The sequence below is a fragment of the Rhinopithecus bieti genome, unplaced genomic scaffold, assembly GCF_001698545.2.
Source record: "Rhinopithecus bieti isolate Rb0 unplaced genomic scaffold, ASM169854v2 scaffold_1599, whole genome shotgun sequence".
NCBI lineage: Eukaryota > Metazoa > Chordata > Mammalia > Primates > Cercopithecidae > Rhinopithecus > Rhinopithecus bieti.
In genome coordinates this window covers 499,141-523,121 of record NW_016804139.1, presented here as the reverse complement: position 1 = coordinate 523,121, position 23,981 = coordinate 499,141, and the positions used below count along the sequence as shown (strand labels likewise).

Genomic DNA, 23,981 nt, shown 5'->3' with positions numbered 1-23,981 from the left:
ATGCTTTTTCTTCCTAAAGTGAAGAAAAGCTCTTTGATTTTAATAACCTCGATTTAATAATTGTATCACCTCACAGGGTAGTAGTTTTGAGGATTACATGGATTATTACATACTAAGCACTTAAAACAATGTTGGTCGAGAGAAAATATTCAATAAATGTTAACTCACATTTATGGGTTTGTTTTTTTTTAAGTTTCTTTGTGTTAAATTGTGACCTCTAATATGCTATGGATAACCAGTGAAAGTCTCAAAATCAGGAGATCACTAGATTTTCTCATTGATACTAAGCCATGATGTCCATAGAAATGAAGTAACAGATTTTGTTTGTTTTGAAAGACAGGGGCAATGATAATTGGTTAGTCAGATATGAAAAGCAGAAATGTGAAAAGGAAATTGACCATAAGGTAAGGAAATTTACAATTTTATATGTTTTTATATATACACCCACACACACATATGTATATAATTGTGTATAACTTGTGAATATATATATATATATATTCAATTTCTGTAAAATATTTCTTTAAGTTATTCTTCACCATTTCCTCCTTCTTTCACTTAATCTTTGGTTTTACATCTACTTTTCTGTTTTCTCACACTTCTTATTTTCGTCACTTGTTTACATTGCATTCTTGATTCTTGATGTTTTTTTTTTTTTTTAAATAGAGACGGGGTTTTGCCATGTTGGCCAGGCTGGTCTCGAACTCCTGGCCTCAAGCAATCCACCCACCTCAGCCTCCCAAAGTGCTGGGATTACAGTCGTGTGCCACCACGCCCAGCCAGTTCTGTTTTTTCTTTTGTCAACTGTTGGGCAGCTTTATTTTATATTTCGAATTAGAAGAATAATACCTGCTTAGTAATTTTTTAGAGTTTGAGATATTTATAGAATCCCCATATTTTGCTTTTATGTAATAAAGGCTTCTGGGATGTTTGTTCACCATGTTTGTATTTTACTAATTCACTTTCTTCTGAGTCCTTTCATTCAGTGTTAAATAATACAATATTATCTAATAAATGGAACGTGTGTGCGTAACCTGTGAATCACGTCCACTGAACTTCAAAAAATTATTAAATACTTTTACTGTTTATAAGAAGCTGGTTTTAACATATATAATAGACTGCATAGAGCCTCAACACTGATATCAGAGTTATAGATTTTAAGGTCATTGCTATCAACTTTGAGTACCAAGTTCAAGTTTTAGATATTTACATAAGATTTTTTTTTTCAAAATACTTTTACAAGTTTAAAACAGTTTGTACATTTGGGAAAGTTTTAAGTGATTAAAAATATTTCTTCAATATTTATAATTTATGTTCTCAAGTAATGACTTAAAGCTGTTGCATCATTTTTAAAAGTTTGTACTTTTAAATGTTTATCAAGGATATTTAAATATATATATTCATAGCACTTAGCAATAAAAAGGAACAAACTTGATACACACAATAGCATGGATGAAACTTAAAATTATACTGAGTGAAAGAAGCTACACATAAAGGGAACATATCGTATGATTATATTTATATTTAAAAATTAGAAAATGCAAACTAGTTTCTAGTGACAGAAAACAGACCAGTAGTTGCCTGGTCTTGGGGTAGGGGGAAGGCTGGACTGCAAAGGGACACAAGGAAACTTTGGGGTGAAAGTTACACATATGTCAAGGCTCATCACATTGTACTTGTTAATATAGGAAGTTAATTGTATGTAAATTATACCTTAATAAAGTTGTAAATAGGAAAGAATGATAGAAATAAAAATAAATGCCAGTTGTAGCAGAAATGGGCTTAAAATACAAACATAAATGCACATATGTATAAGCTCCTGGGCCAGGCACAGTGGCTCATGCCTGTAATCACAGTACTTTGGGATGCCAAGGCGGGCGGATTGACTGAGTCCAGGAGTTTGAGACCCTGTGTCTACAAAGAATTAAAAAAAAATTTTTTTTAAAGCACCACTTAAGGATAAAAGACTTTAAGAGAGTAGAAAAAGTAAAATGAAATAAATTAGCCTGACATGGTGGCAAACACCTGTGGTTCCAGCGATTCAGGAGGCTGACGTGGGAGATCGCTTGGGCACAGGAGGTCAAGGCTGTGGTGAGTTGTAATTGTGCCTCTGCACTCCAGCTGGGTGACAGAGCAAGACCCTGTCTCAAAAAAATAAAAAAATTAAAGATAATTAAATAAACGTAAGCTCCCGAAATTATTTTATTTGTATATCTTGAGCAGTTAGATTTTGCTGAAAATTCTTTTGCTCGAGTATTTTGTGCACTTTCAATGAGGTGTAAGACATTTGATATAAACTAAAAGAAATAAAGTTGGCATACCTCACATCAGCCTTCACTGTAGTGCTTTTAACTTAAAAAATTTGTTTTACTTTTTGTTATTTTATCTAGGCCACTTAATAGTAATGGCCATCTGTCTTTAAGTAATCAGAATACTCTTTTTTTCCTTTAAAAAATGCACACATTTAACTTTAGTCTGTTTTAATTTCTAAGTAAAGCAATTCCAAAAATATGAAGTTAACATCAGAGCCATGTGAACCACCATGATAAAATAAAACAGATATTCACAATAATTACATCTAAAGATAGTTCAGCTTGATAAATCACCTTCCACAGAAATACTCTTTAACATGAAAACCCTCTTTCTGCTGAGATCTTTATTTCTGTTATGAAAGAATACAGAACTTAGGAACAGCCTACTGTATTAGTACATTCCCACACTGCTATGAAGAAATACCCAAGGCGGGGTAATTTATAAAGAAAAGAGATTTAATTAACTCACAATTCTGCATGGCTGGGGAGACCTCAGGAAACTTACAATCACGGCAGAAGGCACCTCTTCACAGGGCGGCAGGAGAATGAGTGCGAGTAGGAGAAATGCCAGACTCTTACAAAGCCATCAAATCTCGTGAGAACTCACTCACTATCATGAGAACAGCATGGGGGAGACCGCCCCCATGATCTGATTACATCCACCTGGTCCCGCCCTTGACCCATAAGGATTACAGGGATTACAATTCAAGATGAGATTTTGGGTGGGGACACGGCCAAACCATAATACCTACATTCAAGAATATCTTGAGGTTCCTTCTACTAGATCTTATTATATTTAATTATGGTCTTTGGAGGAATTTCATTTAGAAACAATTTGTATTTGACTTATTTCTTTGGGACCCTAAGAAAGACTAGGTCTTAATAAGGTGATTTTATTAAGGTGTTTAAAAAAATCAGTAATATTTTACATCATACATTTAAGCAATGAATCTAGCAGTAAATTAGCTAGAACATCACTTTTTAAAGTCACAATATTTTCAAGCCTTTTACTGAGTAATGGTATAATATCAAATTTTAAAAAACGGTGGTTAGGAAATACATGCTTTTTCAGACAGTCTCTTCCATTCCTGTGTGAATTTGTATTTTTTCTGGTAGCATTGTTAATTTTGTAGGTTTTCAGAGAGAATATGTTCTTAAACATCAATAATTATTATAAATAATTTATCCTTTGGGAATATTTATGTAGGTTCTTTTATCAACATATCATTTTTCTCCTCTATAGGAATCAAAATGGATTGATGATGAAGAATTCCTTATTAAAATAGCTGCAATTGATAATGGTCTAGCATTTCCTTTTAAACATCCTGATGAATGGAGAGCATGTGAGTATTTAGAACCTTCTGTGGATTCTGTAATTACCTTTTTTCCAGAATGAGAAGGGAAAAAAATTTACAGATACCATAGAGGAGGAAAAAGCAAATGAAATATGATTATTCATTAAGGCTCAGTTTTAGGCATTAGGGATGCAAATATATATTACAGGGTCTTGCTATGAATTGTTTGCTTAGTTTGGGATGACTGGTTTTGATTTTAGGCTTTGTGTTATCCTTGGAAAATGAGTTCAGTAGTGTTCCAGTTTTAAAATATATATAACGTTGAAATTATTTTAATATTTTGGTAGAACTATATTTTAAGTTTTTGCTTGTATTAACTTATAAAACAATTTAGGCCTGCCCTCCATCTGACCTCATTCTTAGGGAGTAGTGCTTTAATTGCCTTCCCAGTCTCTCTTGTGGTAAATGATTACATTTTGTACATCCTCTTGAACCAGTTTTAGACACTTTTATTTTGCTTAAAATTTTCCGTGACTTCTTGAGTTTTAAATTTATGAGTATAGCATTTTATTAGAATTCTCTTATAATTAAAAAAAATTCCCTCTGTGCATATTGAGTATTTAGGGAGTGAAATGAAATGATGTCTGAAATTTGCCTTAAAATACTTGTGGTGGTGTGGACAGGAGGGATAAATAAAGCCAATTTTGCAAAAAATTTGGTAATAATTGAATTAACATGGGAGTTTATTATAGTCGTTTTCTGATATTTGTATGTTTAAGATATATGGGCCAGGCATGGTGGCTCACACCTGTAATCCCAGCACTTTGGTGGCTGAGGCTAGCAGATCGCTTGAGCTCAGAAATTCAAGACCAGCCCGGGCAACATGGCGAAACCCCATCTCTACAAAAAATACAAAAATGGGCCAGGTGTGATGGCCCATGCCTGCAGTTCTAGCTACTTGGGAGGCTGAGGTGACAGGATTCCTTGAGCTTGGGAGGTGGAGGTTACAGTGACCCAAAATGGCACCACTGCACTCTAACCTGGGTGACACAGTGTAAGGCCCTGTCTCAAAAATAAAATAAAAAATATATAGTATGTTTTAAAAATCTTTATATCCATGATATGTCTCTTTTAAATTCCTTCAATTTATTAGTGAGCCTTTTACTCATTAGGCTTGCCAAAGATTTGTCTGTTGTTAAGCATTGGCCCTTCTATTTATTTAATTATTTATGCTTTTTTCCCCCAGATAATTGCCTATTTATTTTATAGATCAGGCTTTTAGTTTGTTTGCTTTTTCTTTTATAGATTTATGTTTTCCGTCATTATTCTTTTTTCCTATTATGTTCATACTATATTGCTTTCCTATAAATGCATATTAGGCCTCATATTTTCCTCTGGGTATAATTTTGGCTAAACCACGGATTGCACAGGTGCTACTCTATGACTCTGCCTTACATACTTATATTTTCTGATTTTCTTTTTGACAGGAATAATTAGAAGTATTTTGTCTGATCTTAAAATTTCTATGTCAGCTTATTTTAATTGTACATTATTACTATTTCTAAGAAACTGTTCATTATTGTTATTTTCCAGCATTATTGCATTGTGATCTGTGAATATGGCCTGTGTAAATTCTGTTTTACAGTTTGTTAGTAATTTCTGTATGATCCTATATATGGCCTATTTAGAGGATAGTATTTGAAAAGAATGAGCACAAAATTCTGTCTACTAACCTAAAGGTTGTTAGTCATATCATATCCTTTACTTATTTCCTGACTATATAATCTGTTAATTTTCAGAGGAAATTAATGATCACTGTGATTGTGATTTTGCCAGTTTTTTCTTCAATTTCTATGCATTTTTTGCTTTGTATTTCACATGTGTAGAGGTCCAGTGGTTCATCTTCCTGGTGGTGTCTTCTTTTTTTTTTTTTTTTTTAATTAGTGTGACATATATCCCACTTTGTGTATACCTCAGTGGTTTTTGCTTTTCTTATTTGGTTTTCGGTAACATTGTTATACCTCTGTTCATTTTGTTAGCATATACCTGGTATTATTCTCTACATTAATATATGTGTGAATGAATTACAAGGTCCCCCTCTGTCACCTAGGCTGGATTGCAGTAGCATGCTCATAGCTCACTGCAGCCTCAAACTCCTGGCCCAAGCAATCCTCCTGCCTCAGCCTCTTGAGTAGCTGAGACTACAGGCACACGCCGTCACACTCAGCTAATCTACTTTTATTTTATTTTTAACTTTTATCATTTTGTTCTAGATATATGACTTATGAAGGATACTTAGCTGTTTTTTTAACCCAGTCTGCGTCTTTTAATAGGTGCACTTTGTAGTTTAAGTCTCAATAAACTACTAATATGCTTAAGCTTTTCCTGCCATCTTATTTTTTTCCTCTTAAACATGAATTGTAATTTGTTCTTTTTTGCTTGTCCTGTCTTTTGTTGAACTGATTTGAAATGTCTTGGTTCCATTTTATGATTTTCTCCTAATGGTTTGGAACCTTTATGCAAATTGCATTTTTAAAGGGTTTTAAAGGGTACATCTAGGAAATTTTTATCAAACATGCAGTTGGGGATTAAAGGTTGGAGCTTGAAAAGGAATTGGTAGTGGGGATATAGTTTTTATTTATTTATTTATTTATTTTGATTCCTGGGATATGAGAGAGAGGAAACAGCTTTTAAACTGTCATCTTGGCCGGGCACGGTGGCTCACGCCTGTAATCCCAGCACTCTGGGAGGCCGAGGCGGGCGGATCATGAGGTCAGGAGATCAAGACCATCCTGGCTAACACAGTGAAACCCCATTTCTACCAAAAATACAAAAATTAGCCGGGCATGGTGGCGGGTGCCTGTAGTCCCAGCTACTTGGGAAGCTGAGACAGGAGACTGGCATGAACCTGGGAGGTGGAGCTTGCAGTGAACCGAGATCATGCCACTGCACTCCAGCCTGGATGACAGAGCAAGACTCTGTCTCAAAAAAAACAAAACAAAACAAAACAAAAAAAACCCTGTCGTCTTGTTGGTGGAAGCCATGGTGTGTTTGCTATTACCCAGGAAAATCACAGAGAACAAACACTATTGCCTAGCACAATGCCAGGTACGTAAGTATTCAATAAATGTTTTATGAATGCTTAAACAAATAGAGAAGAGAAAGGACTAAGTGTGGAATCAGGGCTAACAGTGACATTAAAAGAGGGGAGGAAAAACTAGCAAAAGAGAGTAGGAGTAGCTTACAAGACAAGATAAACTTAGAGTGATATCTCCAACGCCACAGAGGAGAGAATTTCATAAAGGAGATGATAGAAAACAGTGCTACATACTACAGAGAGATTAAGTAGCATGACAACAGCAAGTGAGCCTTTGGACAGACCCTTGGGTCTGGTGACTGGTGGCCTTCGGAGAGAGAGTTTAGATGGTAGTACTAGAAGTTGAGTGTTGGGATTAAATGTAGAGGCAGATGAAAAATAAGGGCCTTTCTTCTATGAAATTATTCAGGGAAAACTAAAAAGAAAATTGGACATATCTACAAGGAGATGTGAGCCAGGGGAAAGACTTTCTTTAGAATGAAAAGTAACCTTCCTACTGTGTGCAGTGAGATAGATCAAGAAGTGAGAGCCAGGCATTGAGGTGAGCTGCTGTAGTCCTAGCTACTTGGGAGGCTGAGGCGAGAGAATTGCTTGAGCCCAGGAGATTGAGGCTATAGCGAACTATGATTGCGTCACTGCACCCCACCTAGGTGACTGAGGAGAAATGACTCCAAAGGCAGATTTCTTCTTCAGGGCTTTCAAAGTGGTAGGATCCACCAAAGCTGGTGATTCTCACTGGATATGCTCACGGTAGCTCTGTGGATGATCATGTCAGAAAGCTTACACTCTTCAGGAATCTGAATATGCACCCTCTCTAGAAGATTATACCTGTACAAATCTCTCTAGTCCTGGCACGGTGTGGATTTAATGGTCTTTTTGAGGGAGAACTAGAATTAGCTCAGAATCGTGGATCTTTTGTCTCTTAAAGTGACTCACCTATTTACCTTCTAATGATTTCAAAGTTTAGAACATCTGTGTACAAGTAAGTGCTTAATTCCTGATGATTTGTAGCTGTGGAGGGCAGGCAGCCCTCAGCCGTGGTATTCAGTCTGTGCCTGGGTGTGGTGATACGCACCTGTAGTCCCAGCTACTTTTGAAGCTGAGGTGGGAGAATCCCTTGAGCCCAGAAGTTCGAGGCTGCAGTGAGCTATAATCATGCCACTGCACTTCAGCCTGGGTGACACAGTGAGACCCATTCTCTTAGAAATATATAATAATAAAAACAATCTGGGGCTGTGTACAAGGTATAGGTATTCATCAGTTTCTGAAATGAGGAACCAGATAGATTGAGATACATTTAGAACTATTTGAGATAGATTCATTATCCAAACTCTTACTCTTGACTGTCTAAAACTCAGAGACATTACGAGTTTACTATCTGAATTGACTGTCCAAATCTGAGTAATTTGGATTGCAGTGTGTAGTTTTACTCTGATTAAGTTCTTATCCTGTCCTTTTTTGGGGAGAACCTAGGAGTTGTAGGAAAGAACCAGGAAAAATGTGAGTCTAAATAAACGATTTCCTACCACTGATGAGGAGAATGTTTTTTTCTCTATTAGATCCATTTCACTGGGCTTGGCTTCCTCAAGCAAAAGTTCCTTTTTCTGAAGAAATAAGAAGCTTGATTTTACCGTATATTTCTGACATGAACTTTGTGCAAGATTTATGTGAAGATCTCTATGAACTTTTTAAGGTAAGTTAATGCTTAGTTTGATTATTGCAGAAAATGAAATCTTAAAATAGAAGAGACTGCTTAATAGAGCTAATTTGCAATGTACTGTTTCTTGTATTGCTGCTTGCCATAAAACCTGACAGGACGGAGAGGAATTAGCAGTTTTATTTACAGGAGCATACATTCATAAAGCTATACTTACTATGAGCATTCTTTGAAGTGAGACTACATTAAAACTTAATTTGCTGTTTTCTTCAGAAGTTGAATTTTTACAAGAAGACTCTATAAATTATAATACATCTTCGGTGACCTGCTATGATTTAGTTCTCTTAAAAAGCCTAAATTCATTGGCTGGAAAGTCATCTTAAATCCTTTCTGGAACAAGTTAGGGTACAAATAAATAAGTCTATTCGTGTCATTCTGGGAGTATACAAAAATACCTCCGATAAAATATTATTTTGTTTTATTTTATCGATTAGGAAAGCTTTTTAATGGCCTTATTTGCTGAGTTGAAGAGTTCATCTGTTTTCAGATATTTATATCAAAGTCTTTATTTTGGGAATTTTTTTTTCCTTTCTGTAATAGACTGACAAAGGATTTGACAAAGCCACTTTTGAAAGTCAGATGTCTGTGATGAGGGGTCAGGTAAGTTACCTTTTTATTTGTTCATAAGGAAAAAAATCTCTGAAACAGTAGTCAACTGTTTTCTCCACTGTGACCTGGAGATGGAATTTTTAATACTACCTCTTATGCTGAACCAAAATAGCCCAGATGATTAGAAATGAAGTTGATTTGGCCTAGTGCGGTGGCTCACGCCTGTAATCCCAGCACTTTGGGAGGCCAAGGCGGGTGGATCACCTGAGGTCAGGAGTTCAAGACCAGCCTGGCCAACATGGTGAAACCCCATCTCTACTAAAAATAACAAAAAAAATTAGCTGGGTGTAGTGACGGGCACCTGTAATCCCAGCTACTTGGGAGGCTACGGCAGGAGAATCACTTGAACTTGGGAGGCGGGGGTTGCAGTAGCTGAAATCATGCCACTGCACTCCAGCCTAAGCCACAAGAGTGAAACTCCATCTCAGAAAAAAAAAAAAGAAATGAAGTTGACTCAAATCATTTCTCCCCTCTATTATCTTATAAATGAGGTAGTTTTGACCTTGTTGTGTACTGTTTATTTAGCTCAGTGTTTCCCCTGCTGGGAATTGTTGGTCCCCGTTTTGATAGCTATTTTCTTGGGCATCACTACCTTTTCCCCCTCAGATCCACTCACTTAGACATTTCAGTACCAAGTTCTGTTGCCAATAGATTACTATTATTATTATTATTATTTTGCAGAATATGTTTGGCTTTTGTTAGAGCAGTCACTAAATAACCATGTCACCAAGATGGAGTGTCGATTGTAACATGAAAAAACCAATTGTAACTCAGTCCTCTCCCTGATCCCCCCTCCTCACTTTTTTTTGTGTGTGTGTGTGTTGGGAGACCTAGTCTTGCCCTGTTGCTCAGGCTGGAGTGCAATGGTGCGATCTCGGCTCACTTCAACCTCTGCCTCCCAGGTTCCAGGGATTATCCTGCCTCAGCCTCCCAAGTAGATGGGATTACAGGTGTGCACCACCCCGCCCGGCTAATGTTTTTATAGAGATGGGATTTCACCATGTTGGTCAGGCTGGTCTCAAACTCCTGACCTCATGATCCAGCCGCCTCAGCCTCCCAAAGTGCTGGAATTACAGGCGTATGCCACCGTGCCCAGCCCCTCCTCACCTTTAGTTAAAGGTTAGAAGTACAAGGCATTAAGTCTACTGATGTGGACCTGCAGGCTGGGCTCACTCTCAGATGACTTCTGCTTCTTGGACTCTGAATGGTATTTCTATTCCAAAAGGAAAGCTTGAAACAGAAATAAGTTGTACTGTAAACATTGTCTTTTAGTGTCTTATAAATTAACATTCTCTTCCTAAAATATACTTTTAATTTAAGGTAGCTGTTTGCCACAATACCTGTAGTAAACAAAGTGGGTCAAGTTTTTGCACTGATTATTATATTATACAACTTTAACAAGTACGTATAATTACATCAGAGAATCATTCATTCATTCATTCACCAAGTATTTATTGACAGAACTAGTGCTGGCAACTAGTCACTGGAGATAAAGCAGTAAGCAAAACCAAGTTTCTGCTGTCATGGAGTTTTGCTCTGCAGAGAAGGCCAGAGCTCGGTGAAAAGGGACAGGTGATTATCAGCTCATGTATCTCTCTGCTCTGTCACATTTATGCAGTGCTTAATGCAGTCGTGAGTTTCAAGTAGTTAAGTGAAGGCTCGAGAAATAGGATGGAGCCAGAGTATAGAGGGCCTTAAACACCAGAATGTAGATTCCACAAGGAAGGGATAGGAGCAGTTAGAAATTCCGTATTAAAGAAGGGCTGTTATGAGACAGAAGTTTTTGAAAAGGAGATCTTAATTCTGGGGTTCTTCTATGAACGCCTTGAAACTATGTATAAAATGTTGTTAATATGTGCATTTTGGGTTGGGTGTGAGAGAAGATAGGATTTATATCTCCGCAAAAATATTTATATCCCTCAAAAAAGTTAAGGACTGCTGCAGAAGGCTGGGCTGGACAGTGGGGTACAGATTTGCTTAGTAGATGAGGAGACGACAGCCAAGCAGCCTCACTAAGAGGCTTTTTCTGGTAATTCAGGCATCAATGAAAGGATTTGGTGATCAATGATTATAATTATGTTGCAGAGTTTTGCCATCCCAAAACTTATTTGAGCTAAATTTTTAGGCATAGATAAGTATGCCTTGATTTGACCTTTTTGCTTGAAACAAATTGACTTGACATATCAATATGCTTCGTCTTCTGGAACTTTCTTATCCCTAAAGGTTTATTTTTATTTTAGGAATCTGATTTAAAATAAAGAAGTAAATAAAAGCTGTAAATAATTTTGTAAGCTTTAATTGTGGTTTAAAATTAACACCCGAGGAATTTAAATAAAATAAAAAAAAAAAATGCTTGTCTGGGTGTAGTGACTCATGCTTGTAATCCCAGCATTTTGAGAGGCAGAGGAGGGCAGATTGCTTGAGCTCAGAAGTTCAAGATCAGCCTGGGCAATGTGGCGAAACCGCATCTCTACAAAAAAAATACAAAAATTAGCTGGGCGTGGTCGCATGTGTTTGTAGTTCCAGCTGCCAGGAGCCTGAGGCAGGAGGATCACTTGAGCCCCAGAGGTAGAGGAGATTGCAGTGAGCTGAGATTGCACCACTGCACTCCAACCTGGGCAGCAGAGCAAGACCTTGTCTCAAAAAAAAAAAGCCTGTCTAAGAAGCTGTGGGAGTGAACCAGTTCTGAGATCTGTTACAAAGATGTGTCCGTGGCTGTCTTCTATTTTAGTTACTTATATCCTATCTCATGCACAAAAGAAAATGGCATTATAAAAATGAATGTAATAAAATATGAAGATGACAGGGTCAATAACTTAGGAGAAAGAAATAAAATGATGATACTTTGGTTATTACATGTTGTCATTTGATTTTGTTTTGTTTTTTAATTTTAATTTGATTTTGAACTTTCTGATAGCCAAAAAAGATAATATGTCCTGACTATGTACATGATTGTGTAGCTCTCTGGTTTTGGCTGTTTTTTACTTATTTAAAAATAAGTTGGTCTAAGACCAGGTGTGGTGGCTCACGGCTGTAGTCCCAGCTGCTTGGGAGGCTGAGGCAGGAGGATTGTTTAAGCCCAAGAGTTTGAGGCTGTACTACACTGTAATGACACCTGTGCATAGCCACTGCACTGTAGCCTGGGCAACAGACCAAGACCTCATCTCTTTTTTTTTTTTTTTTTTTTTTTGAGACGGAGTCTCGCTCTGTCGCCCAGGCTGGAGTGCAGTGGCCGGACCTCAGCGCACTGCAAGCTCCGCCTCCCGGGTTTTACGCCATTCTCCTGCCTCAGCCTCCCGAGTGGCTGGGACTACAGGCGCCCGCCACCTCGCCCGGCTCGTTTTTTGTATTTTTTTAGTAGAGACGGGGTTTTACCGTGTTAGCCAGGATGGTCTCGATCTCCTGATCTCGTGATCCACCCGTCTCGGCCTCCCAAAGTGCTGGGATTACAGGCTTGAGCCACCGCGCCCGGCCCCTGACCTCATCTCTTAAGGAAAAAAAAAAATCTAAAAAAATCAGGTATTGGGCCAGGTGTGTTGTTGGCTCATGCCTGTAATCCCAGTTTGGGAGGCCAAGGTAGGTAGATTGCTTGAGCCCGGGAGTTCAAGGTTATAATGAGCTGTGATCACACCACTACACTCCAGCCTGGGCAACAGAGTAAGACCTTGTCTCAAAAAAAAAAAAAAAAAAAAAAATTAACCTGTATTCCAAACAACAGAATAATTACTTCAGTGAATTCCTGGAGTCAAAATACTTGTGTTATTTCTGTCATTTATAAATATCATTTAAATCCCTCTCCCTTCCAGTTTTACCTATTAACTTAATGATTTGTGCTTTCTACAGCCAAGTCTTTTGCCCTAGTTTGTAGTAAGCCATGAGTTTTACACATATAATCAATGGCATGCTCTAATTCTTCACATAAAGATGTGGACTGAAACAATATGAAAGTTTTTTTTTTTTTTTTTTTTAAATTCAGAGCTGGTAGCAATGTTTATGAACGTTAAAGATAAACCATGTTTTGATTTTTATATTAAATAGCAATAGGTGATAATCAGGGTAGGTAAAATTCATCTTATATTCTAATTTGGAACACTGAAACTGAGACTATATTTACTTACAAGCAATGTGAAATATATTTTCCATGTGACCTGAAAAAATGCAGAAATAATAACTAAAACTTTTTCTGAAAACACAATGAACTTATATTCAGAGATTTATATACCAGAAACTCATTTATAGATTCAATAATAGTTGGTGTTAAAGAAAGTGAAACTAACCCTTTAGTTCCTTCTGGTGCTTGACCCCTTACTGGACACTTTAATGATGCTTATTATTGTTTATCCTCACAACACCTCCACAGAGTAATCTACATTTTAGGTGGAATGACTGTGGCTCAAAGGGCTTGAATAACATGTATCTGTGAAATAAGGGGGCCTGCCAGCCTGGCCAGTCGGCAGCATTTAGGCATTGCCTCTGCCCGGGGCCCTTATCATCTCTTCTCCGGATTTACTGACATTCTAAGTCGACCTTACCTCTTCTCCCGTTCCTCTTCCACATTGAAACAAGAAAAATCTCTAAAAACAAATCTGAGCCTGTCTTCTGTTATTTAAAACTCCTATAATTTGTCCATGTATACAGGCTCAAGTCCAGGCTCTCAGCACAGTCGACAACACCCTTCACAGTCAGGCTCCAAACAGTGTGTCTACCTTTATCTCTTGCCATTTTGCCCCTCTCTCTGGCCTTGGCAAATCTGAACTGCTCTTCCTTCCCCTTTCTCACTGGTGCCCTTGTGCATGCAATTCTCTCCCCTTGATGGCTTTCCCTCTTTATCTAGGAAACAGTTTTTCCTTCAGCCCCCATATCAGTCTTCCTAAACTCCTCCTGCCAACAGGGAGTTGTTCTGATTTTTGTAGCACTCCCTGGGAATATGCTGGTGTCACATTTTACTCAGAAATTTGATTTTAAATCATCATATGGGGTACATTGCTATAGAGAGCTTAAAATCTACAATTAAGTAGAATATATGTGGTTTGATGTATATAGTGCAGTAATTCTCAGGCCCCTTGAAATTTAAAGACCAGCGAACTAATCTAAAGGAAAGCAAAGTTGATATGTAGAAGCCCACAAGTTTATGCCACCTGCCTGGACCACAACTGTCAAATCCCTATCAAGCTGTCATTATGGCATGGGTGGAGAAGTCTAGTGTCTCCCCTGGCCTGCAGAATTTGCTCCATTCTGTTTTTTTAAATAATCCTCTCTGATTTAAACAGAGAGTAATAGATTGGTTATTCTTTGAGAAATGAAAAATAGGTGGTATGTGGGGGAGGGGATCAGATTTTAAAGTCAGGGCAGAGGTCCTTTCCATCACACTATATTGCAATTACTTGTTCATGTGGCTGCTTCTAGAACTTGAGTTCTTTAAGGGCTTACATAGCTTTTCCCTTATTTGGTTGCCTCTTCTCCCCAACACAGTGAGTGCTCAGTAAGTGTTTCCTTAGTAAATAAATGCAGGATTATTGTGTCTTCTGAATTCCCAGAGAAATATTAATAGGTTAACTTCAGAATTTAATAATTTATGCAATTTCTGTAACTATTTGAAAATTGATAATTTGTAGGGCAGTTTTTCGTTTTCCTGTACTTTTTTTTTTTTTGGAGACAGAGTCTCCCTCTCACCCAGGCTGGAATGCAGTGGTGCAATCTCAGCTCACTGCAACCTCTGCCGCCCGGGTTCAAGCGATCCTCGTGCCCCAGCCTCCCTGATAGCTGGGATTACAGGCATGTGCCACCACACCTGGCTAATTTTTATTTTTTGTATTTTTGTGTAGAGTTGGGGTTTCATCATGTTGGTCAGGCTGGTCTCAAACTCCTGGCCTCAAGTGATCCACCCACCTTGGCCACCCAAAGTGCTGGGATTACAGGCGTGAGCCACCACACCTGGCCAACGTTTCTGTTTTCCATATTCTCTGCAAGAGTCACATATTTTTCTTAGAGTCAGGAAAATATTAGCTGTTACTTAAATTGGCATATTTAGACTAACATTTTAGAATAGAATTTTAAAACCCAAAGGAAACTAATCAGAACATTTCCTTCCTTAACTGTGCTGGTGCATACTTTTATATTCATGGTAGGAACAATGCTTATAATAAACTCAAATTTCATAAATTACTTTTTTCTTGTTACCCAAATGTAGTCAATTTAGAAAATTTTAAGGGAAGGCTGGGTGTGGTGGCTCATGACTATAATCCCAGCACTTTGGGAGGCTGAGGCGGGTGGATCTCTCGAGCCTAGGAGTTCAAGACCAGTCTGGGCAACAAAGAGAAACCCTATCTCTACAAACAGTACAAAAATTAGCTGAGGTGGCGTGTGCCTGTAGTCCCAGGTATTCTGGAGTCAGGGGTGGGAGGATCGCTTGAGCCTGGGAGGCAGACGCTGCAGTGAACTGAGATTGCACACTGCACTCCAGCCTGGGTAACAAAGCAAGACCCTGTCTCAAAAAAAAGAAAAAAAAGAAAAAGAAAATTTTAAGGGAAGAACTTAAAAGTGATCCTAAAACATAAATATAACCTATAACCCTGTAACACCTTACTAGTAAAGATCTATTTTCCTGATATGTTAAATACTCCAAATATTCTACAAACTGAAACCATCTAGTTTGGCCAGCTATAGTGACTCACACCTGTAATCTCAGCACTTTAAGAGGCAAAGGTGGGAGGATTACATGAGCCCAGAGTTCAAGATCAGCCTTGGCAACATAGCAGGATCCCATCTCTACAATCATCAATCAAATCAAATCAATCAATCAATCAATAAACCATCTAGTTTATACTTAAAGTATTATGAAGTTTATTTATTAGTATGGCTTTATGTGAAAACATTTGTGCTTGTCACTATTGACTAGTCTTTACAAGAACCAGTGAAATGCATAGAATGTATATATTAGATATTTTCAAACACCTGAAGGAGAAATCTGTATTTCTAAAATATACAATAAAGGACATTTTTCCTAATATGCAGTGAAAAAAGAAAACGAATTGCTATAATTTTATTTTACCTGAACAGAGAACAGAATAAGCTATAATCTATGTATTGTGTTTTATAACCTTATTTGCATGCTGAAGTATAAATTCTCAGAGTATCTTTGAACATGATACATAATTTACTTTCCCTAATTTTATTTTTCTTATTAAGAGTAAACCCTTAAATGTACCTTTATTTGAAATGGCTCCCTTCCCAATTTGTCTAACCTATTTGCCCTGCTTCATGCTTTCCCATAGCAATTTCACCTTCTAATACATGGCATAATTTACATATTCATGTTTATTGACTCCTCTCCCTGCTAAAGTGTAAGCTCTATGAAGGCAGTAATTTTGCTTGTTTTTTTCTAACTATTGTATGCCTAGCACTTAGAGCAGAACCTCGCACATAGTAGGCATGCAATAAATTTGTTGAATGAATGGATAAGGCAAGTATTTAGTTAAAACCAGACTGTTTAAACCAGTATTTGTTGAGGTTTTATGTTAAATTGAATATGTATGTAGACCTCTTCACTTACCGTTCTTTGATTCCATTGCTTCTGGACTTAGGCAGGATATTCTAGAATATTTTTAAACTTACCATCTGGCAAAAGTTAATGCTAAGTGTGTGTGTGTGTGTGTGTGTGTGTGTGTGTGTGTGTAAACAGACACATTCATATAATACATATTTATAACAGGTACTCATCATCACAGTCTCTGTTGCTCATAAATGGATGAAATAAAAATTATAATAAAAAATGGTTTAAAAAATGTCAGTGAAGTGAAGCTTTTTATCTTCTTTAAATTGGTAAAAATCTCTCTTCTTCCCACAGATCTTAAATCTTACTCAGGCATTGAGAGACGGGAAGAGTCCTTTCCAGCTAGTACAGATGCCTTGCGTGATTGTGGAACGCAGTCAAGGTGGAAGTCAGGGTCGGATTGTCCACCTGAGCAATTCCTTTACCCAAACTGTCAATTGCAGGAAGCCATTTTTTTCCTCCTGGTAGTAAATATAAGAGTAAGATAAACTGTTTAGAATTATTGTGTTGTAAAAACATTGTAGTAATATAAATCTGCTGTTAGGCGCTCCAGTTGCTAAAACCTCAAATAATTTAAGTCTTTAAAAGGTTATATTTTGAATGTAACCAAAAGTTTACAGTTTTTTCTCCAAATATTAAATTTCTATTTCAGGGAAGAAGTGCTATATCTCCAATATTGTATTTTTGTAGAAAATTTGTATTTTATGTTGTTAGTTTAAAAGGTAATTTTACACATGCTGGAATGACTGTAATTACTCTAGAATTCCAAGTAGAATACAGTAACTTTTAATATTAGAAGAATGTTCATGTTAACTCTTCTTATATTACAAAAGGCCTTTGAGGATGCCTATGTCTGAAATTGCTCTTATGAACTTTAATAGTTAGCTAATAGAAAAACAGGTAAGAATAAAGCAACATTGCCTTAATTTTAAAAGCTGCTATTTTAGAATTTGAATAAGTACTCCTAAAGTGACCATTATTAGGGACCAGAAAATTTTATCTTGGCTAAGTAATAGAGGACCGTTTTGGTTTTGTACTTGAGAATATTTTGGTGAATTACTTCGTTGTAGTGAGGAAAAAATCTAAAGAAATCTCCCTTTTTTTAAAAAAAGTGGAAACACTTAATTGAGACTTGAGGGGAATAATAGAAAGTTAAGGTAGATCCCCAATATTTTGGAATACCAAAATTGCCTTAAAAATTCCCTTCTGTTTCTTACATGGGATCAAGTACTTGAAATTAGTACTTCAGAGTACTGGCCTCGTTCAATTTAGTACTTCAATTAGTATTAAACTTCACTAAAAAGGAAACCATGCTCCAGATTGTATATTGGATTGCGTTTTGGGGTCCTAGGTCATACGTTCTTCAAAATTATTATTATTGTACTATTGTACTTGAAATTACAGATGTTATTATAATTACAGTCAACTGTAGACTATCAGGCCAAATTAAAGGGGAGCATGGCAGATAACCATAAAGTCATTTTTAGTTGATTTTGAAATGTATTTATGTACTTTATTTTGAATATCATCCATATGTCTGACATTATTGGAATTTGTAACGTTGTTACTGCACTAAGTGATTTAAATTGAATTGATGAAGACCTGATTTTACAGAAGCAGAAGTTTCATTTTCTTGAGGCTTGAAACCAATATCACCACTCGGGCTTAACCTGGCAATTTGTGGTCTAGGCCTTTTGTTTTCTAAGCTTACTGTCTTGTGTTTGTTTATTTGCTTTTAATGAAGTATTTTGTGTAGAAGGTTAAATTAGGATGCAAAACAGGTCTGCCATTCCCACTTCCGTTACATCTTCCTTTTGCTCTTCGTGGATGAGATGAATGAGGATTCTGCTGCCCTGAGGGAGTTCATTGGAAACCTGCGTTTTCCTACCTCTTCCAACCCTCCATTAGCTCGATTTTGAGATAATGGAAAATTGACTGGAAATTCAAAACTCAAACTATTATCTTTGGGTAAACACTGGTAATTAAAATGTGCCTTTTGAAGATGTTTTCTAAGAGAAAGGAAATACTTTGCAGTGATGTGGGTACTCCTTTCATCAGTTTTTTCAGTATTTTGATAATTGCCATATTAATTTTTATAATGGAAAACTTAATAAATTGCTACTGTTTTATATCATAAAATTAAAATACCATGGAAATATTTGCAAAAGATCTGACCATACCAGAAAAGTAAAGTTGAGATAGTTAAGCTATAACCACAAGTCAGAGTACATCGGTTGTATTTTGTAAACTTTCATGAACTGAATTCTTATTTAAATAGTATGGTTTTTTTTCAATGAGTATATTTATAGTGTCAAATGTGATAGACTAAAGGTAATAAAAATCATAAGATTATGTTCTTCTGTATATATGTGTTTGGAATATTTAGAATGTTTGTGAACACATTTACTATAAATGATCCCAAACTGCCATTTTCTTCATATATTAAAGGTATAATTTAATTTTTGTCTTGTTTTGTTTTTTGAGAGGGAGTCTCACTCTGTTGCCCAGACTGGAGTGCAGTGGAGCGATCTCAGCTCACCACAACCTTCACCTCCCGGGTTCAAGCGATTCTCCTGCCTCAGCTTCCCGAGTAGCTGGGACTACAGGTGTGCGCCCCTATGCCTGGCTAATTTTTGTATTTTTAGTAGAGGTGGGGTTTCACTATATGTTAACCAGGCCGGTCTTGAACTCCTGACCTCAAATGATCTGCCCACCTCGGTCTCCCAAAGTGGTGGGATTACAGGCGTGAGCCACCACGCCTAGCCTAATTCTTTATAATTCCAAAAGATATTTAACTGAAACCTTTATAATTAAAGACATTTTAATTGTACTTAATTAAATATGCCAACACCTTATCACCCCAAAACTGGTCAGCAATTGAAGACTGTTTGTGGAGACATGGTTTTGGCATACTTGAAGATAATTTGATTCACAAAACTTTTCCAAAATTTGAAATACTTTGGGCAGCCGAGGTGGACGGATCACCTGAGGTCAGAAGTTCGAGACCAGCCTCGCCAAGATGGTGAAACCCCATCTCTACTAAAAATACAAAAATGACCCCGGTGTGGTGACACACACCTGTGATCCCAGCTACTTGACAGGCTGAGGCACGAGAATTACTTGAACCCGGGAGGGAGGGCCAAGGTTGCAGTGAGCTGAGATCTCACCACTGCTTCCAGCCTAGGTGACAGAGTAGATTCTGTCTCAAACAAACAAACAACAACAACAACAACAAAAATTGAAGTACTGTATTATATGGAATTAAAACTTTTTTAAAAACGATGGCACCACGTTCTTTGATCAAATTACATCTTAAATCCTTGTACAGCTGTTTGAAGAGACAGGCAGCATCCTAGGTTTTATAGTCTGCCTTCTTTCACCAACTTGCTTGGGCAACTATCAAGCAAGATCATGGGGCAATAGTGGCTTCAGAGGATCAAGCAGAGAGAAGGGAAGGAAGATTTGTGATGGTCCTAAGAGCTAAAGAACCCAGAATTTGCCACCATGTACCAAGCCCCCACAAGAAGGATCCCCAACAGTAGTGGGAATTTCAATTGGTAAAACCAAAAACCATAATCAAAATTGTAGAAGGCTGTCCAGCATTCACCTAGTAGCTAGTAAAAGGGCCTGCAGAAAGGTATGAAGGTACTAAGGCAATCTGGTCTTCGTAGTTTTCAAAAACAACCAGTGAGAGGACATAGGGCTATACTGAGAAAAACTACTGGGAATAGAACATGCACAGATGAGGGAAGGACCCCAGGGGTAAAGGAGAGTGGCTCAGATAATGAGGGAAGAGGGGACCAAATGAATGAGACAGAACTCAAAAGTACTGAAAAGGGAGAAACACACAAAACCGTCTTGTCTAATATTCTGTAGTAACGACAGAAGAGAGCCCTAAGAGCCAGGAAGCTCAGAAACTGTTCTGGCCCACCCTCACTTCCTACACAGGAATCCTTTAAAAATACAGGAGGAAACATACAGGAAAATCCATCTGATTTAAACATCTTACAAAATGTAAGACTACATCTTACAATGTGCTCAAAGAAAAAAAGATTTACAATCTGCAATAACATACCCACAGAAAATGAAGATATCCCAGAAACATCTCTCTAAAGCAGAGGAAAACAGTAATCTAATGTTTTGTTTTTTGTTTTTTTTGAGACGGCTCTGCCGCCCAGGCTGGAGTGCAATGGCCGGATCTCAGCTCACTGCAAGCCCCGCCTCCTGGGTTTACGCCATTCTCCTGCCTCAGCCTCCCAAGTAGCTGGGACTACAGGTGCCCGCCACGTCGCTCGGCTAGTTTTTTGTATTTTTTAGTAGAGACGGGGTTTCACCGTGTTAGCCAGGATGGTCTCGATATCCTGACCTCGTGATCCGCCCGTCTCGGCCTCCCAAAGTGCTGGGATTACAGGCTTGAGCCACCGCGCCCGGCCTAATCTAATGTTTTAAAACATGCCGAAGGAATTTAAGAAGCCATGGAAGCTAAGAAAGAACAACAAAAATTGGAAAAACTCTGATCGGGTGTGGTAGTTCATTCATGCCTGTAATCTCAGCACTTTGGGAGGCTGAGGTGGGAGGATCCCTAAGGCCAGGAGTTGGAGAGCAGCCTGGGCAACATGGCAAGCCCCCAATCTCTACGAAAAAAATGTAAAATTAGGTGTGGTTGTGCATGCCCATAGTCCCAGCTACTAAGGAGGCTGAGGCAGGAGGATCACTTGAGCTCAGGAGTTCGAGGCTGCAGTGAGCTATGATCACACCACTGCACTCCAACCCGGGCGACAGAGTGAGATCTGTCTCAAAAAATAAAAATAAGGCCAGGCCTGGTGGTTCACACCTGTAATCCCAGCACTTTGGGAGACCAAGACAGGAGGATCCTTTGATCCCAGGAGTTCAAGACCAGCCTTGGCAACATAGGAAGACCCCCCATCTCTACAAAATAAGTAAACTAGAAGGGACACAAGTGCAAATAGACGACATATCTGCAACCACCCAACAGCAAACATCGCACTTAGTGTTGAAAAATCAAAAGCTTTGGGTGTTCGCTCTCTATTGCTGCTCTAATAAGTTATAATAAACTTACTGGCTCAGAACAACATAGATTTATTATCTTACGGTCTGTAGGTAGAGGTCTTGATGCAGGTTTCACTGGGCTAAAATCAAGGTGACAGTAGGGCTGCATTCCTTTCTGGAGGCCTTCAGGGAGAATCCATTTTCTCTCCCTTTCCAGCTTTTTAAGGCCACTCACATTACTCAGCTCTGTTTCTCCTCCATCTTCAAAGTCAGAGGCAGTGGGTTAAATCCTTTTCTTATTACATTGCTCTTAAACAGACTCTTCTGCCTTCCTCTTCCACTTTTAAGGGCCTTTGTGATTACATTGGGCCCTCCCAGATAATCTAGAATAATCTCCCCATTTTAAGGTCGGCCGATATACAACCTTAATTCTATTTGCAACTTTTTAATTCCCCAGATAGAGACGTCTTTGGGAACCATTATTCTGGCTTTGCACTTTCCTCCTGAGATCAGTAATGTGACGAGGACACCTGCTCTTGCTATTTTTACTCAAGTGTTATACTCTAGAGCCTAACCAGTGCAGTAAGACAACAAGGAGAAGTCAAAGGAAGAAAGAAAATTGTCATTATTTACAGATGGCATAATTATGCATGTAGAACATTCAAAAATATCTACAGAAACCTTTTAGCCTTAATAAGTGAATTTTGCAAGGTTTACATGTGAGCAACGTTAGTCTGAAAATTTAAAAAGATATCATTTATGGCAGCATCAAAACACATTAGATTCCTTGAAATAAGTCCCATGAAGATGTGTAAGATCTCTACACTAAGCCATAAGAGAGCATTGGAAAAACTGAAAGATTCTGATAAGCGGAAGGCTATACGATGCTTAGGTATTGATAATATTAAGACCTTGATTCTCCCAAATTTATAGATTCAACTCAAAATCCTATCTGAATTTATTTGTAAAAATTGATAGCTAATTCTATAATGTATATGGAAATGTTTTGCCCAAAACAGCTGGACAAGAAGAATGAAGTTGGAGGATTTATTCTACCTGATCTCAAAACTTATAAAGCTACAATAATCAGACATTGTAGTATTGGTGTATAAACACATAGATCAATGAAACAGAATAGAAAATCCAGAAATAAACCCAATACATGTGGTAAACTGATTTTTTAACAAAGGTGCCAAGGCAATTCAATGGGAAAGGATAGTCATTTCAACAAATGGTGCTGTAGGGGGAGATAGGCAAAAAAATCAAAGATGAATCATTACCTTCACCTCATAGACTTAAAAGAGTTAATAAAAGCTAAACTTTCAGAAGCAAAGAGCAGAAAATCTAATGGTTTTGGGTTTGCAAAGATTTCTTAGACTACAAATGGCATAAACCATTTAAAAAAAAAAGGAAGTTGGGCTTCATGAAAATTAAAAACTTCTCTTCAAAAGTCACTTTTAAGAAACTGACATTTCTAGCTACAAACTGAGAGAAAATGTTTGCCAAACATATCTGTTAAAGTACCTGTATCCAGAATTCCAGAATGTATGAAGTCATCTTGCAACTCAAGAATATTCCCAGGCCGGGCGCAGTGGCTCACGCCTGTAATCCCAGCACTTTGGGAGGTCAAGGCAAATGAATCACCTGAGGCCAGGAGCTCAAGACCAGCCTGGCCAACATTGCAAAACTCTACTAAAAATACAATTAGCCGGGCTGGTGGCACATGCTTGTAATCCCAGCTACTTGGGAGGCTGAGGCATGAGAATCCCTTGAATCTGGGAGGCGGAGGTTGCAGTGAGCCAAGATCATATCACTGTACTCCAGCCTGGATGACCAAGCAAGACTGTCTCAAAAAAATTAACAATAATAAAAGAATATTCCCAATTAAGAAACAAAAGATTTAAATAGACATTTCACAAAAGAAGATGTAGCAATGAATGTCCAATAAGCACATGAAAAGATATTCAACATTGTTAAGTCATTAGGAAAATGCAAATAAAAACCATGAGTAAAATTAAGCATATGCTTATCATACCACCCAGTCATTCCACTTCTTTGTACTTGCCCAAGATAAATAAAAGCAAACATCCACATGAAAATGTTCATAGCAGTCTTGACCCCGAACTGAAAATAACCCAAGTGTCCATAGATAGGTGAATGGATAAGCAAAATGCTGCATATCCATACAGTAAAGAGATATGAACTACTAATACACAGTGACATGGATGAATTTCAAAATCATTACAGTAACTGGAGAAGCCAGACACAGAACATACTGTATGAATTCCATTTATATAAAATTCTCTAAAATGAAAACTATTGTTAAAACAGTCCAGTGGTTGCTTCGGCATGGACATTGAAGGAGGGCTAGATTGCACGCAGGCATAAG

The 23,981-nt window shown here is 37.7% G+C and overlaps 1 protein-coding gene across 1 annotated transcript in view; it reads left to right on the top strand.

Moving 5' to 3' along the window:
- Nucleotides 1-18,934, top strand: part of PI4K2B (phosphatidylinositol 4-kinase type 2 beta) — a 38,138-nt gene extending 19,204 nt beyond the window's left edge. Inside the window, exons 5-9 of the mRNA XM_017866618.1 lie at nucleotides 318-404; nucleotides 3,556-3,655; nucleotides 8,264-8,397; nucleotides 8,962-9,021; nucleotides 16,877-18,934. Of these exons, the coding sequence (XP_017722107.1) occupies nucleotides 318-404; nucleotides 3,556-3,655; nucleotides 8,264-8,397; nucleotides 8,962-9,021; nucleotides 16,877-17,050 (555 nt within the window). The 3' untranslated portion in view covers nucleotides 17,051-18,934. The remainder of the gene's footprint in view (nucleotides 1-317; nucleotides 405-3,555; nucleotides 3,656-8,263; nucleotides 8,398-8,961; nucleotides 9,022-16,876) is intronic.
- Nucleotides 18,935-23,981: the final 5,047 nt, after the last annotated feature.